Source organism: Aotus nancymaae, unplaced genomic scaffold (genome assembly GCF_030222135.1).
Source record: "Aotus nancymaae isolate 86718 unplaced genomic scaffold, 86718_ANA_hifiasm-v0.15.2.pri h1tg000010l, whole genome shotgun sequence".
Lineage (NCBI taxonomy): Eukaryota > Metazoa > Chordata > Mammalia > Primates > Aotidae > Aotus > Aotus nancymaae.
The window spans coordinates 65,054,102-65,067,608 of NW_026988421.1; the positions used below are offsets into that span (position 1 = coordinate 65,054,102).

The 13,507-nt window shown below is 38.5% G+C and overlaps 1 protein-coding gene across 2 annotated transcripts in view; it reads right to left on the minus strand.

The window, feature by feature from the left end:
* CFAP70 (cilia and flagella associated protein 70) overlaps positions 1–13,163 on the minus strand; it is a 103,025-nt gene extending 89,862 nt beyond the window's left edge. Inside the window, exons 1-4 of one of the 2 annotated variants that reach the window (XM_064374291.1) lie at positions 12,806–13,163; positions 11,464–11,650; positions 2,851–2,949; positions 2,584–2,663 (exon numbers count right to left, since the gene is read on the minus strand). In XM_064374291.1, coding sequence (XP_064230361.1) covers positions 2,584–2,663; positions 2,851–2,949; positions 11,464–11,650; positions 12,806–12,868 — 429 coding nt within the window. In that variant the 5' untranslated portion in view covers positions 12,869–13,163. The remainder of the gene's footprint in view (positions 1–2,583; positions 2,664–2,850; positions 2,950–11,463; positions 11,651–12,805) is intronic. The other variant, XM_064374292.1, reaches the window with a different exon arrangement.
* Between the last annotated feature and the right edge of the window lie 344 nt (positions 13,164–13,507).

The following is a 13,507-nucleotide window of genomic DNA, read 5'->3' on the forward strand; positions in this document are numbered from 1 at the left end:
AGATTGTGCCGTTGCACTCCAGCCTGGGCAATAAGAGTGAAACTCCATCGCAAAAAAAGAAAAATAATGAAATGTCAATAGTAGTTGCACATGCGTAAGTGAGACTGGATGCTTTTCTGGCTAGTCTATATCTTTTTTTTTTTTTTTGGCTAGTCTATATCTTATGATTATTTTTGTAATTTAAATGTAATGCTTTGTAATAAGAAAATTTTTTTTAAATAGTTATGTATATATTCCACATAAATAGGTATAGACATATATGTGTATATCTCTGACATTTTCACTCAGGACACGTACAAAGTAGGTTTTAAATGTGTTTTGAGGCCGGGCAAGGTGGCTCATGCCTGTAATCTCAGAACTTTGGGAGGCTGAGGTGGGTGGATCACTTGAGGTCAGGAGTTCAAGACCAGGCTGGCCAACATGGTGAAACCCCATTTCTACTAAAAATACAAAAATTGTCTGGGCATGGTGGTGCATGCCTTTAATTCCAGCTATTTGGGAGGCTGAGACAGAAGAATGGTTTGAACCGGGACCTGGGAGATGGAGGATGCAGTGGGCCAAGATCACACCACTGCACTCTAGCCTGGGCTATAGGGCAAGACTCTGTCTCAAAAAAAGAAAAAATATATAAAAATTAGCCAGGCATGGTAGTGACTGCCTGTAATCCCAGGTATTCAGTAGGCTGAGGCAGGAGAATTGCTTGAACCCAGGAAGTGGAGGTTGCAGTGAGCTGAGATCATGCCATTGCACTCCAGCCTGGACAACAAGAGCAAAACTCCGTCTCAAAAATTAAAAAAAAAAAAATTGTGTATTGAATGCTAGGCACTTTGCTACATCACTAGGGATATAAAGACAAAGAATATATAGTTCCTTTCAACATGGAACTCGTGGCACAGTGCCATGATTTATGTGAAATCTATACTAGAGACCTGTACAAAATGGTGCAGTCAAGGACACCAAGGAGGAAGTGAATAACTGTTTGCTGGGCTGACAGTTACAGGATGACTATCGTTTAAAACCTGGATTAGCAGAGGAAGGAAAGAGAAATAATTCTAGATAAGAACAGTTTATGTAGGCTGGTCCAAAGGTAGTGAGTTATCTCAATTGACTGTTCACAGTCAGTTACAGATCAAATTTTTTGTTCTCTTCTTTCCCTGCTTCTCAATACTGCACTTGACTAGTCTTAGAGGGAAAAATAGTCTATGTAAAGGGGGATTGGAACAGTATGGTATCTTCCATTTAGGTATATGTAAGTAATTCAGGATTCTGGAACTTGAAGTATTAAAATAAGGAGAGGAATAATGGAAGATGAGGTTAAAGAGGGAGGCTCCCATCATAAAATATGCTCGCCGGGCACGGTGACTCACACCTGAAATCCCAGCACTTTGGGAGGCCAAGGCGGGTGGATCACGAGGTCAAGAGATCAAGATCATCCTGGCCAATATGGTGAAACCCTGTCTCTACTAAAAAATACAAAAATTAGCTAGGCGTGGTGGTGCACGCCTGTAGTTCCAGCTACTCAGGAAGCTAAGGCAGGAGAATTGCTTGAACCCAGGAGGCGGAGGTTGCAGTGAGCTGGGATCATGCCACTGCACTCCAGCCTGGGTAACAGAGCAATACCCCGTCTAAAAAAAAAAACATGCTGTATGCCTGCTAAGCAATCTGGACCTGGACCTTAACTTGTAAGCAGTGGGTGAATCCGTGAACTACACAGTACTAAGTAGGGGAAGAGATGAGATCAGATCCACTTTTTAATCACTGTGCAAGCCATGGGAAGATTGAACTAGAGGGAGGCAAAGGGAGGCACAAGACTACTTGTAACCATCCAAGTGAGAAATAATAAGGCAATAAAAAGTAAGAATGAATCCAAAAAGGAAACCTAAAGACACTTAGTAGATGGAAAAGGCAGGATGTGATGAAAGGCAGATTTGAGGACTGGATGTAGTTAGGGTCTGAGGGAACAGTCATAGATGTAATTTAGGTTCTATGTTCCATGATTTCATGGATGGGTGATGCCACTAGTCAAAAAACTAAGATAAAAGGAAGAGTAGGTTTCAGGGAAAATACTGAGTTCAGTTCTGGAATGTTGAGTTTTAGGTGCCTATGGGATAACATTATAGAGGTATATAGTAGGTGCTTATAAAGTCTGACATTCTAGAATTCCAGAAAGGGGTTTGGGCTGGAACTGCTGGATTAGAAATTTTCAATGAGAAGCATGCTACTATGCCCTAAAGTATATGAGATGCTTTAATATACTACGTGATCCATCAGGACATAGCTCAAGAGTTATTTCCATGGTTAAGCCTTGCCTCTACCCATGGACAATGTAACTAATACCTGCTCTGTGCCCATGTGCCTCACTCCACCATTTAATCACACTGGGTTATAATCTATGATATACAGATTGTGGGCTTTCAAAGTAGGACTCTGCCTTATTATCTTTGTTTCCCAGAATCTAACACTGTGTGCTGTGAAAAGAAAACGCCCAATGCATTACACTCAACTGAATTGAACCTTAATAGCGGACAGACTTGTTAGATTGAAATGGTAGACTAAAATGTAGAGAGCTAAAACTCTGATTACCTTAACACTTGATCTAGGAGTCTCTAAGGGTGAGCCCTGCACAGGGTGCAATGGAACTGCTGTTTGAAATGAACTCTGTCCTGCAAAAAGAAGCCCACGTTGAGCCAAAAAAGAAAGGGTTAAGTTAGTGCGATTGTAGGCAGAGATAAATGTGCCCACTTTTGCCCTCAATTCCCTCAAATTCATTGAGGCTAATTTCTGTATCTGTCTGGGGCTAAATTTTATGAGCTTTGCCATTTCCACTTTTGGGCAAAGCATACATCTGACCTTCCAGTAAGGGAAGAAGATCCACCACAGCTTGACCAAGAATTAAGGTCTTCTCTTCTTTCTGTTTCTTTTCCTTTGGTAAAACTTCAGTCACAGTTACTAGAAAAATCAAAACAAAGGAAATGAGACATTTAAAACTCATCCATCCAATAACCAGGGCGCAACAAACAAAGCATTGTCAAAGATATCTAAGTTAAAAAAAATAAACTTGAAAGTAGAGAGGGCACCAATATCAGTGACTTTTGGTGGAAAATACTGGACCACTTCAGTAACTTTTGAACTTTTTGCCTGCAAGTTATAATAGAAATGGGTTTTAGATCATAATCACGTACATGCATGTGTATAAAAGGAACTGATACATATGATTATATAACAAAGCTTCATATAATATTGATCTTTACTATGTCAAAATCCTTAGGCATGTTCTATTCTATTTCATATAGAAGAAATTACTGATCATAATGCCCATCAATTGATTTTAGGAATGACTAAAAAAGTCACAATCTGAAGTTTGAAAAACACTACTCTATCTTGGATTTATCCCTTGAACTTGGGTCAAAAAAAACAAAAGAAAAACACTGCTCTGGATCTCTCCATATTGCCTCCCATAAGGCTTAACAGATTTTGGAGTAATCCAGTAGCAAGCAGAGCATGTACAATGTTTTTCACTACAGCATTACTCTGTATGCTTAACACTTACTATAAAAATTTCAGTACACAAAGCAGAATAGTATAACAACTATCCATATAACCATAATCTAAATTTAACAATTTTTTTGCTTCATCATATGTAGCTTTGTTTGCTCAAATACTTTATCATATTTGCTTTGTTTGCTGAAATACTTTTAAAATAAATTACAGACATCGTGACATTTTACTCCTAACTACCAAAGTATATAAATCCCCAATAAGACATTTTCCTAGAAAACCACAATCAGTTTCCACATCTAGCAAGTGTGTGATAATAGCATTAAATAATTCCTTAATTCATCCAGTGTCCAGTTTATACTTAACATTTCCCAGTTATCCCCAAAATTATTTTATAGCTGGTCTGTTCAAACCAGAATCCAATCAAAGACCACATATTGCATTTGGTTGTCATGTTTCTTTTCATTTATAACAGTCCCCTCTTTACGCATACTTTTTCTCTCAAATATTTCTCTCTTTTGTTGAAGACACCAGGCTAATAGTTACAGAGAATGTCATATCGTCTAGATTTGTCTCATTTTATTCCTCATAGTATTTAATTTGTTTCTCAATTCCTGTGTTTCCTACTTTCGTTCAGCTTTAGCGTTTTCAGCAAGGATAACAGAGTTTGATAACACATTTACCTGTGTGGTATGTTATCAAACTCTGTGATCTTTGTAATCTGACAGATGAAAATAGCATCTAAGCATAAGTTTATTTTTTGTATTAGAGTCAGGTTGAAATTTTTTCCATATATTTAAGGACCAGTTATAGTTCCTTTTCCGTGAACTTTTCATATTCCTTTCATATGTTTTGTATACTTTTCCATTAGATTCTTCCTCTTATTAATATGTAAGAGCTCTTTAAAGGTAAATTTGCCTTCTGTACAGAAATTAATTGCAAACTGTATTCCAGTTTGTGGCTTATCTTACGGTTGCTTATGTAAAATATATTTATTTTTCTTCTGTGGTTTCTACAGTTCTGAAATACTTATAAAGGCTTCATCACTCTGATTATTTCAATTCCAGGATTTCTTATGGTACTTACATGTTTTAATTTTTTACACATATTTTATACAGCTGGTATTTATTTTGGTGTTTGTTTATTTTTTGAGACCAGGTTTCACTCTGTCACTTGGGCTGGAATGCAGTGGTGCAATCACTGCAACCCCTGCCTCAAGGGCTCAAGTGATCCTCTCATCTCAGCCTCTGGAGTAGCTAGGGCTACAAGGGCTCACTACTGCACGCAGCTAATTTCTGTATTTTTTTGTCAGACAGCTTAGCCATATTGCCCAGGCTGTTCTTGAACTCCTGGGCTCAAGTGATCTGCCTGCCTCAGCATCCCAAAGTGCTGGGATTATAGGCATGAGCCACCATGCCCGACTTTGGTGTAATTTTAAGACTGGTTACATTTTTTTCCCAGATAGCTACCCAAGTGTCCCCATACCTTTGGCTACATAATCCATGTTCCCCCTTACCCTCATCGATTTGACATGTCATCTTAACCATATGCTAACGTACTAGAAGTACTGATGACTATATCTGGACCTTCTAGTCTGTTGCAATGATCTGTATGTCTATGCATGTCCCAGTACTACATTGCTTTACTATGGTTTCATGTTTTTCTATCATGTAGGACTAATAATCCTTCTTTTCAGAATCTCCTGATTATTTTTACTTAAAAAACTATTTTGTATAGAAATTCGATAATGTTTTTAAAATGTTCGCTGACTTACAGAGATCACATTAAATTTATAAATAAACTTAGGAAAAATGACATCTTTATAATATTGAACATTCCTGTCTAAGAACATGGCATACCTTTCTGTTGTTCAACCTTCATGTCCCTCAGTGGCATTTTCTTTACCATTTGTTTGAATCAGGGGCCAAATAAGGCCACATATTGTAATTAGTTGATATCTCTTAAGTCTCTTTTATTATATAGGTTCCCCTTCCATTTCCCATCTTTCTTTTTCTTTCTTTCTTTTTTTTTTTGTTTTTGAGACAAAGTCTCGCTCTCTCGCCCAGGCTGGAGTGCAGTGGCACGATCTTGGCTCACTGAGACCTCCACCTCCCTGATTCAAGCAATTCCCCTGCCTCAGGCTCCCGAGTAGCTCAGATTATAGGTGCATGCCACCACACCCAGCTAATTTTTATATTTTTAGTAGAGATGGGGTTTCACCATGTTGGCCAGGCTGGTCTTGAACTCTTGACCTAAGGCGATCCACCTGCCTCAGCCTCCCAAAGTGCTGGGATTACAAGTGTGAGCCACTGCACCGGCTGGTTTGTGGTTTTTTATTTATTTATTTATTTATTTTATTATTATTTTTTTTTTGAGATGGAGTTTCGCTCTTGTTACCCAGGCTGGAGTGCAATGGCGCCATCTCGGCTCACTGCAACCTCCACCTCCTGGGTTCAGGCAATTCTCCTGCCTCAGCTTCCTGAGTAGCTGGGATTACAGGCACGCACCACCATGCCCAGCTAATTGGTTTGTGTTTTTTAAAGAACTGATCCTTTTAGTTGTCAAGTTTACGTGCATAGGGTTGTTCATAATATTGCCTTATTACCCATTTAATGTCTACAGGGTTCAAGTTGTTATTCCATTTCACTCCTAATATTGGTAATTTCTTTTCTTTTATGCCTTTTTTTGGTTAGTCTTTCTAGAAGTTTGCAAATTTCATTGATGTTTTCAAATAACCAGCTATTTGTTTCACATATTTTTTTCAATTGCTTTTCTGTTTTACATTTCATTGATTTCTGTTCTTGTCTTTATTATTTTTTTCTTGCTTTGGGTTTCTTTTGCTCTTATTTTTCTAGATTCTTGAAACGGGAACTTGATTGGAGACTTTTCCTTTTTCCTAACGTATTCAGTTAGTGCTCTAAGTTTTCTCAGCACTGCTTTAGCCATGTCCAACAGGCTTTGATATGTCATATTTTCATTACAATTCGGTTTATTGTATTTTTTATTTCCCTTGAGACTTCCTCTTTGACTCATGGATTATTTAGAAGTGTGCCTTTTAGTTTCTTTTTGTTGTTGTTTAGAGACAGGGTCTTGCTCTGTCACCAAGGCTGGCATTCAGTAGGATGGGACCAAAGCTCATTGCTGCCTCAAAGTGGGCACTTAATCTGAGACTATTTTTTTTATTTCCCTTGAGACTTCCTTGTTGACCCATGAATTATTTTCAAGTGTGTCTTTTAGTTACCAAGTATTTGGAGAATTTCCTACTATCTTATTGACTTCTCCTTAGATACTACTGCTGTCAGAGAACACATTCTATATTATTTAAATTCATTTAAACTTGTTGAGGTTTAGCTTATGGCCCAGGATGTGATTTTGATATATGGTTTGTAGGCTTTTGAAAATAACGTTATTCTACTATTGTTGGATGTTCTATAAATATTGATTAGATTATGTTGGTTAATATAATCACTGAGGTTTTTTTCCATCCTTGCTGATTTTGTCTTCAGTTATTACATAAATTGTTGAGAAACGGGTGTTTAAGTCTCCAACTATAATTGTAGATTTATCTATTTCATTGATCTATTTTTCTGTCAGCTGTATCAGGTTTTGCTTCACATCGTGCAGCTGTTTGGTGCATACCCACTTAGAAGTACAGTATCTTCTTTGTGGATTGACCCTTTTATCATTATATAATGAACTTGTCTATGTCTGATTATTTTCTTTGCTGTGAAGTATACTTTGACACTCATAGTTACTTTTGATTTCCTTTACTAATAAATGTAAATACTGCCTTAAGTATTTACTTTTAACCTGAATATATGGTTATATTTTGAGTTTCTTGTAGGCAGCAAGTTTTTAAATCCATTCTCTCTCTTAGTTGGTGGGTTTTGAGGTAGGGGCTCACTCTGTCAGCCTGGGTGTGCAGTGGCACAATTTAATGGTATATTTACTTTAATTATTAATATAGTAGGGCTTAAGTCTGCTGGGGTTCTTTTGTTTCTGTATTTGTCCAGTTTTTCATTTCTCTGCTTTTTCCTGTCTTCCTGTGCATTACTTGAACATTTTTTAGAATTGCATTTTATCTCTAATATTTTTGACTATATCTCTTTGTACAGAATTTGTAGTTGTTGCTCTAGGTATTGCATTATATGTACATTATTTTTTATAGCCTACTGTTGTCACCATTTCACCAGTTTATTGATGTATAGATACCTTACTTCCCTTTATGTCCCTTTATCCTCCCAGTATAACTGTCTTAAGTATTTTCTCTATGTACATTTAGAATCACATCACACAGTGTCAGGTTTTGTTCCAACTGTCAAACACAATTTGGAAAACCCAAGAAGGAAATTTATCCAAATTTTTCCTTACCATGCTTTCTTCTTTTCTGCTGTTGCAAGGTTATCACTTCCTTTCTGTTTAGGGAACTTCCTTCAACCATTATCTTTGGGTAGGTCTGTTGGTGACAAATTCTCTGTTTTCTTTCACCTTAGGATGTGTTGACTACCCTTTCGTATATGAAGGATATTTTCTCTGGGTTTAGGATTCTGGGTTGACAGTTCTTTCTTTCTTTTTTTTTTTTTTTTTTTTGAGATGGAGTCTCACTCTGTCACCCAGACTTGAGTGCAGTGGTGCAATCTTGGCTCACTGAAACCTCCGCCTCCCAAGTAGCTGGGACTACAGGCGTGTGCCACCATACCCAGCTAATTTTTTGTATTTTTAGTAGAGATGGGGTTTCACCATGTTAGCCAGGATGGTCTAAATCTCCTGATCTCGTGATCTGCCTGCCTTGGCCTCCCAAAGTGCTGGGATTACAGGCATGAGCCACTGCGCCTGGCTGACAGTTCTTTTATCACTGAAAATATTGTGCCACTTCTTTCTGACTTCCATGGTTTCTAATGAGAATCTGATGTCATTCTGTTTTCCCATGGCTACTTTCAAGTTTTCTGTGCCATTCATTTTCATGAGCTTAATTATGTTTCTTAGTGTAGATTTCTTTGGGTTTATCCTCCTGTTGGAGGTTTGCTCAGCTTCCTTAACCTGTAGGCTTATGTTTCTTGCCAAATTTGGGAAGTTTTAATACATTACTTATTTGAATACTTTTTCAGACCTATCCTCTTTCTCCTTCCCTTCTAAGACTCCGATGTTATTTTGTTATATTCTCACAGGTCTCTAAAGTTCTTTCCTTTTTTCTTTTTTTTAAGTCTATATCTTCTCTATTGTTAAGACTGGGTAATTTCTATCTTCCTATCTTCCAGTTCACTGATTCTTTCCACTGTATTCTCCATTATGCTGTTATGCCATTTACTGAGCTTTTTCTATCAGTTATTGTATTTTTCAGTTCTAAACTTTCTATTTGGTTCTTCTTTGTATTTTCTATTTATTTCCTCAGACTTTGTTTCTTTGCTGAATCTATTTTCTCCTTTGTTTCCAGCATGTTTATAATTGCTCATTTAAACATTTTTATCATGGCTTCTTTAAAATCATTGTCTCGCCAGGCACAGTGGCTCACGCCTGTCAACCCAGCACCTTGGAAGGCCAAGGTGGGTGGATCATGAGGTCAGGAGATGGAGACTATCGTGACCAATATGGTGAAAGCTTGTTTCAACTAAAAATACAAAAATTAGCTGGGTGTGGCAGTGCATGTCTATAATCCCAGCTACTCGGAAGGCTGAGGCCAGACAATTGCTTGAACCTGGGAGTCGGAGGTTGCAGTGAGCTGAGATTGCACCGCTATACTCCAGCCTGGCAACGGAATGAGACTCTGTCTCAAAAAGAAAAATCATTGTCTCATAATTCTAACATATCTACCATCTTGGTAGTAGTGATTATGTTTTAATTTATTATTATTATTATTCCTCTGAAGACAGGGTCTTGCTCTGTCACCCAGGCTGGAGTGCAGTGGCATGATCTCAGTTCACTGCAACCTCCGTCTCCTGGGCTCAAGCAATTCTCATGCCTGAGCTTCCTGAGTAGATGAGATTACAGGTATGCACCACCACACTCAGCTAGTTTTTGTATTTTTAGTAGAGATGAGATTTCACCATGTTGCCCAGGCTGGTCTTAAACTCCTTGGGCTCAAAGCGATCTGCCCACATTGGCCTCCCAATGTGTTGGGAATACAGGCATGAGCCACTGTACCCAGACATTATGTTTTTTAATTCAATTTAAGATCTTTCAGTTCTTGGAATGACTTACAGTTTTCAGTTGAAACCCAGACTTTTCCTATTATTATGAATCTCTGGCTCTTACTTACACCTTCTGCTTTAGCTGGCTTTTTCCAACACCACCCCAACAGGAGAAAGAAGGAAATGCTGCCTCATTACTGCCAAGTTGGGGTGCAAGTCTAGGTTCCCTACTCAGCCTCTGTTGATGCCTGATGGGGGCAGCTCCTCATGACTGCTGAGTAGGGCATCTGGAGTCCTGATTCTTTACTTGGTTTCCACTGATACCACAGTGGGTGTGAACTCATTATCCCTGGATGATGGTGAAAGTTCTGACTCTAAACTAGGCCTCCTCTGACACCACTCCAGTGGGAAGTGAAGGGGCACCTTGTTGCTGACAGTTTGGGATAGAAGTCTAAGATCCACATGGTCTCCACTAACATTATGGGGGATGGAAGGGGACTTATTACTAGAGGGGATGAAAATCCTGGCTCCCTACTTGGTCTTCTCTGATATCACTAGGGTAATGGAGAACCTCATTTTTGAGCTTTGTGAGAGTGGAAGTCTAGGCTCTCCACTCAGCTTGATTGAGGGTGGGGGCTACCATTTTTTCATGTGGTGTTTGCTGGAGTACAGCAGTTACTGTCAAAAACTTTTCTGTCTTATTAGACTGCCCCTTTCATAGTCTTTTGGCTAAACAGAGCAGACTTTTATCAATCTTTCTTTTTTTGGGTGGGAGGGTCTGTGTCCATTCGTGTCTCCAGGTCACCACCTTCTTCAGCAAGAAGTATGGGATGTATAAGGCAAAAAGAAAACCCAAGGAACTCACCACTCTCATTCCCCAGGTCCCAAGTTTCCTCCTCTCTACCTTTCAGAGTCTCTTATGTTTGTTTTATATATAATGTCCAGGGTTTGTAGCTGTACTCAGTGGGAGGAATAGAGAAAAGTACATCTATTCCAACTTCTCAAAAGTTCTGTTTTTAATCCTTTTTATTTCTAATTAATGTGCTTAAGATTATAAATGTACCTCTAAGTACAACTTTAACTATAACCCACAAATTTTTATATTTGGTGTTTTACCGTTGATCTTTTCCAAATGCTTTGCAATTTTATTACGACTTTTTTATTTGTCCTATGAATTATTCATAAGTATGTTTTTAAATTTCCGAATGGTTTTTGGCTTTTTGTTGTTGGCTATCTAATTTTGTTGATTGTTGCATTTTGGCAGAAAAGGTGGTCTGTATGCTATTGATCCTTTGATATATGGTAGGATTTGTTTTACAGCTTAGAATGTAGCCAATTGCTATTATATAAATGTTCCTCCTGTGTTTTAAAAATATATAATTCTTTAATGGTTAGTACAAGCCTATGATTATTCCTAGGGAAGACTCTTTTCTTTACCCAGAATCTAGACAGAGATGCTGATAAATAGATTTTTTTTCCTAGTCCATTCTTTTTGAGAGTCTTAACTTGTGATGGGGAGGTAGTCCTAGTCTCTATTCCTCCATCAACAGCAGCCAAAGCTTTTCTGTCCTTGTGAGAGGATTAAAATCCAAGCCCCTAGGTTCAGGAGTACTGCCTTCTCCCTGCACACCTCCACTAACATATACACACCAATGGCAGCTGTTCAAGATTTCCAGTTTTCAGTTCCTGCACTGCTTCTGGGAACAAAAGAACTGCCCTTTCTTTATTGTAATTTTAGTTACGTATTTAAAAGAATGTTTTGGTTCTGCTTTTCCCATCCAACGTGATAAGGAAGAAGGCAATCAAGACATTGATTTTTAGAACCACAAGGACTTACGGAACACAGGTTTGTGAGCGAGGTCATCTAAAGTGATTCCTCCTTCAGGATTAAACTCAAAACTGCTAGTGAAGTTGTATTTTGCAGTTCCTTCTGGAGAAACAGTAATTTTTGCAGAGTCTCCCAGAACCACTTGATTGAATTCTGCACGAATAAAGGTAACTGGAGTATCTCCTTTAAAACCTTTCTGTTGGCAGAAACACACCACCTTACAATTATATTCAAATAGAGAATTTTCCTACACATCTGGCAACCCATTTTGATTTGGGCTAAATAGCATTTTTCATTTTTTCCTAACAAGCCACATTGCAAATACAAAATAAATAGGTAGAAATATCATTAAACAAATCTAGTTTTACTTAAATGCAACATTCCATTTAAGTGCTATTGTTGGGATATTGAAAATAATATTTATTGTTTCACCTGATAATAAAAGTATGCTGAGGAACATTTTTAAAAGTAAGAAAATTACCTGCAATCTTACTTTAACATGTAAGCACTATTAACATTTTAGATATATTTTCTAGTGTTTTGCTGTGAATATATGGATGTACCTGTGTGTACCTATACATGCACATATGTATTCATTTTTATACATACATTTTAAAACAAAGTGGAGTTCATTAATTATATCCTTTTTTGGAATGATCTTTTTAAATTTAATATACTGAATATTTTCCCATTTTATTATACTCCTAATTTTTCGTACATCACACTGTTGTTCTCTTTTTTTTTTTTTTTTTTGAGACGGAGTCTCACACTGTCTCCCAGGCTGGAGTGCAGTGGTACTATCTCAGCTCACTACAATCTCCGCCTCCCAGGTTCAAGTGATTCTCCTGCCTCAGCCTCCCAAGTAGCTGGGATTACAGGCACCTGCCACCAAACCTGGCTAATTTTTTGCATTTTTTTTTTAAGTAGAGATAGGGTTTCCCTATGTTGGCCAGGATGGTCTCAAACCCCTGACCTCATGATCCGCCCACCTTGACTTCCCAAAGTGCTGGGATTACAGGCGTAATCAAACGGAATTAATCATAAGGGAAACTCTGGAAGAATTCAGATCCTTCTCAGGAGAAAGGGAAAAAAAATTACATGTGAACTGCTGTCTACAGAAACTAAAACCATTGATTCTTTCACCCTGTTAATATTCAGATTGCCAGGTATTTGAGACACACAGTAATGTGACTTGGAGATTATAGACTAACAATAAGGAACACTGAGGTGAAAGGCCACTGCTATGTAAAGCCAGAAGGTTTGGAGGTAGAGGAGAATGAAGCAAAATTCCATTCCTTCTGCAGGTACTCCCAAAACTAAGGATTTTGTGAATTTCCAAAAGTAACTTTACCAAATCATATCCCTCTGTCACAGTGATCTGCACGAGTCTGCCTGTTGATGGCACTTGCTCCATATCACCAACTGGGTAAAGTCCCTCCGGTTTTCTTTGGTCTCTGTAAACAGAATGAATGAACCTGTCCCCTCATGTACCACAGCTGCACAAGTACCCATATTCCATCATAACCAATATCAGGGAAAACCTAAGGAAATGCCATAGTCCAGCACTGTTTTATTCCCCACATCCGACCTTTGCTGCTGGATAGGCAGTGCTTTAGGGAGCTGGTCACAAGGATGATTTCACTGGTTAGTGCTAAAAAGATGTTTATACAGGTAACTAACCCATTAAGCACAAAGTATCACAAGACAAAGTAGGAACACCTCGACCTCCCATCCCCTACATCAGGGGTCCCCAGCCCCCAAGCCATGAACCAGTTAAGAACTGGGCTGCACAGCAGGAGGTGAGCAAGCAAAGCTTCATCTGTATTTACAGCCACTCCCCATCACCTGCATTACCACCTGAGCTCCACCTCCCATCAGATCAGCAGCAACATTAGATTCTTACAGGAGTGTGAACCCTATTGTAGTATTTTGCATGCAAGGGATTTAGGTTGCACGCTCCTTATGAGAATCTAATGCCTGATTTGTCACTGTCTCCCATCACCCCCAGACAAGAGTGTCTAGTAGCAGGAAATCAAGCTCGGGGCTTCCACTG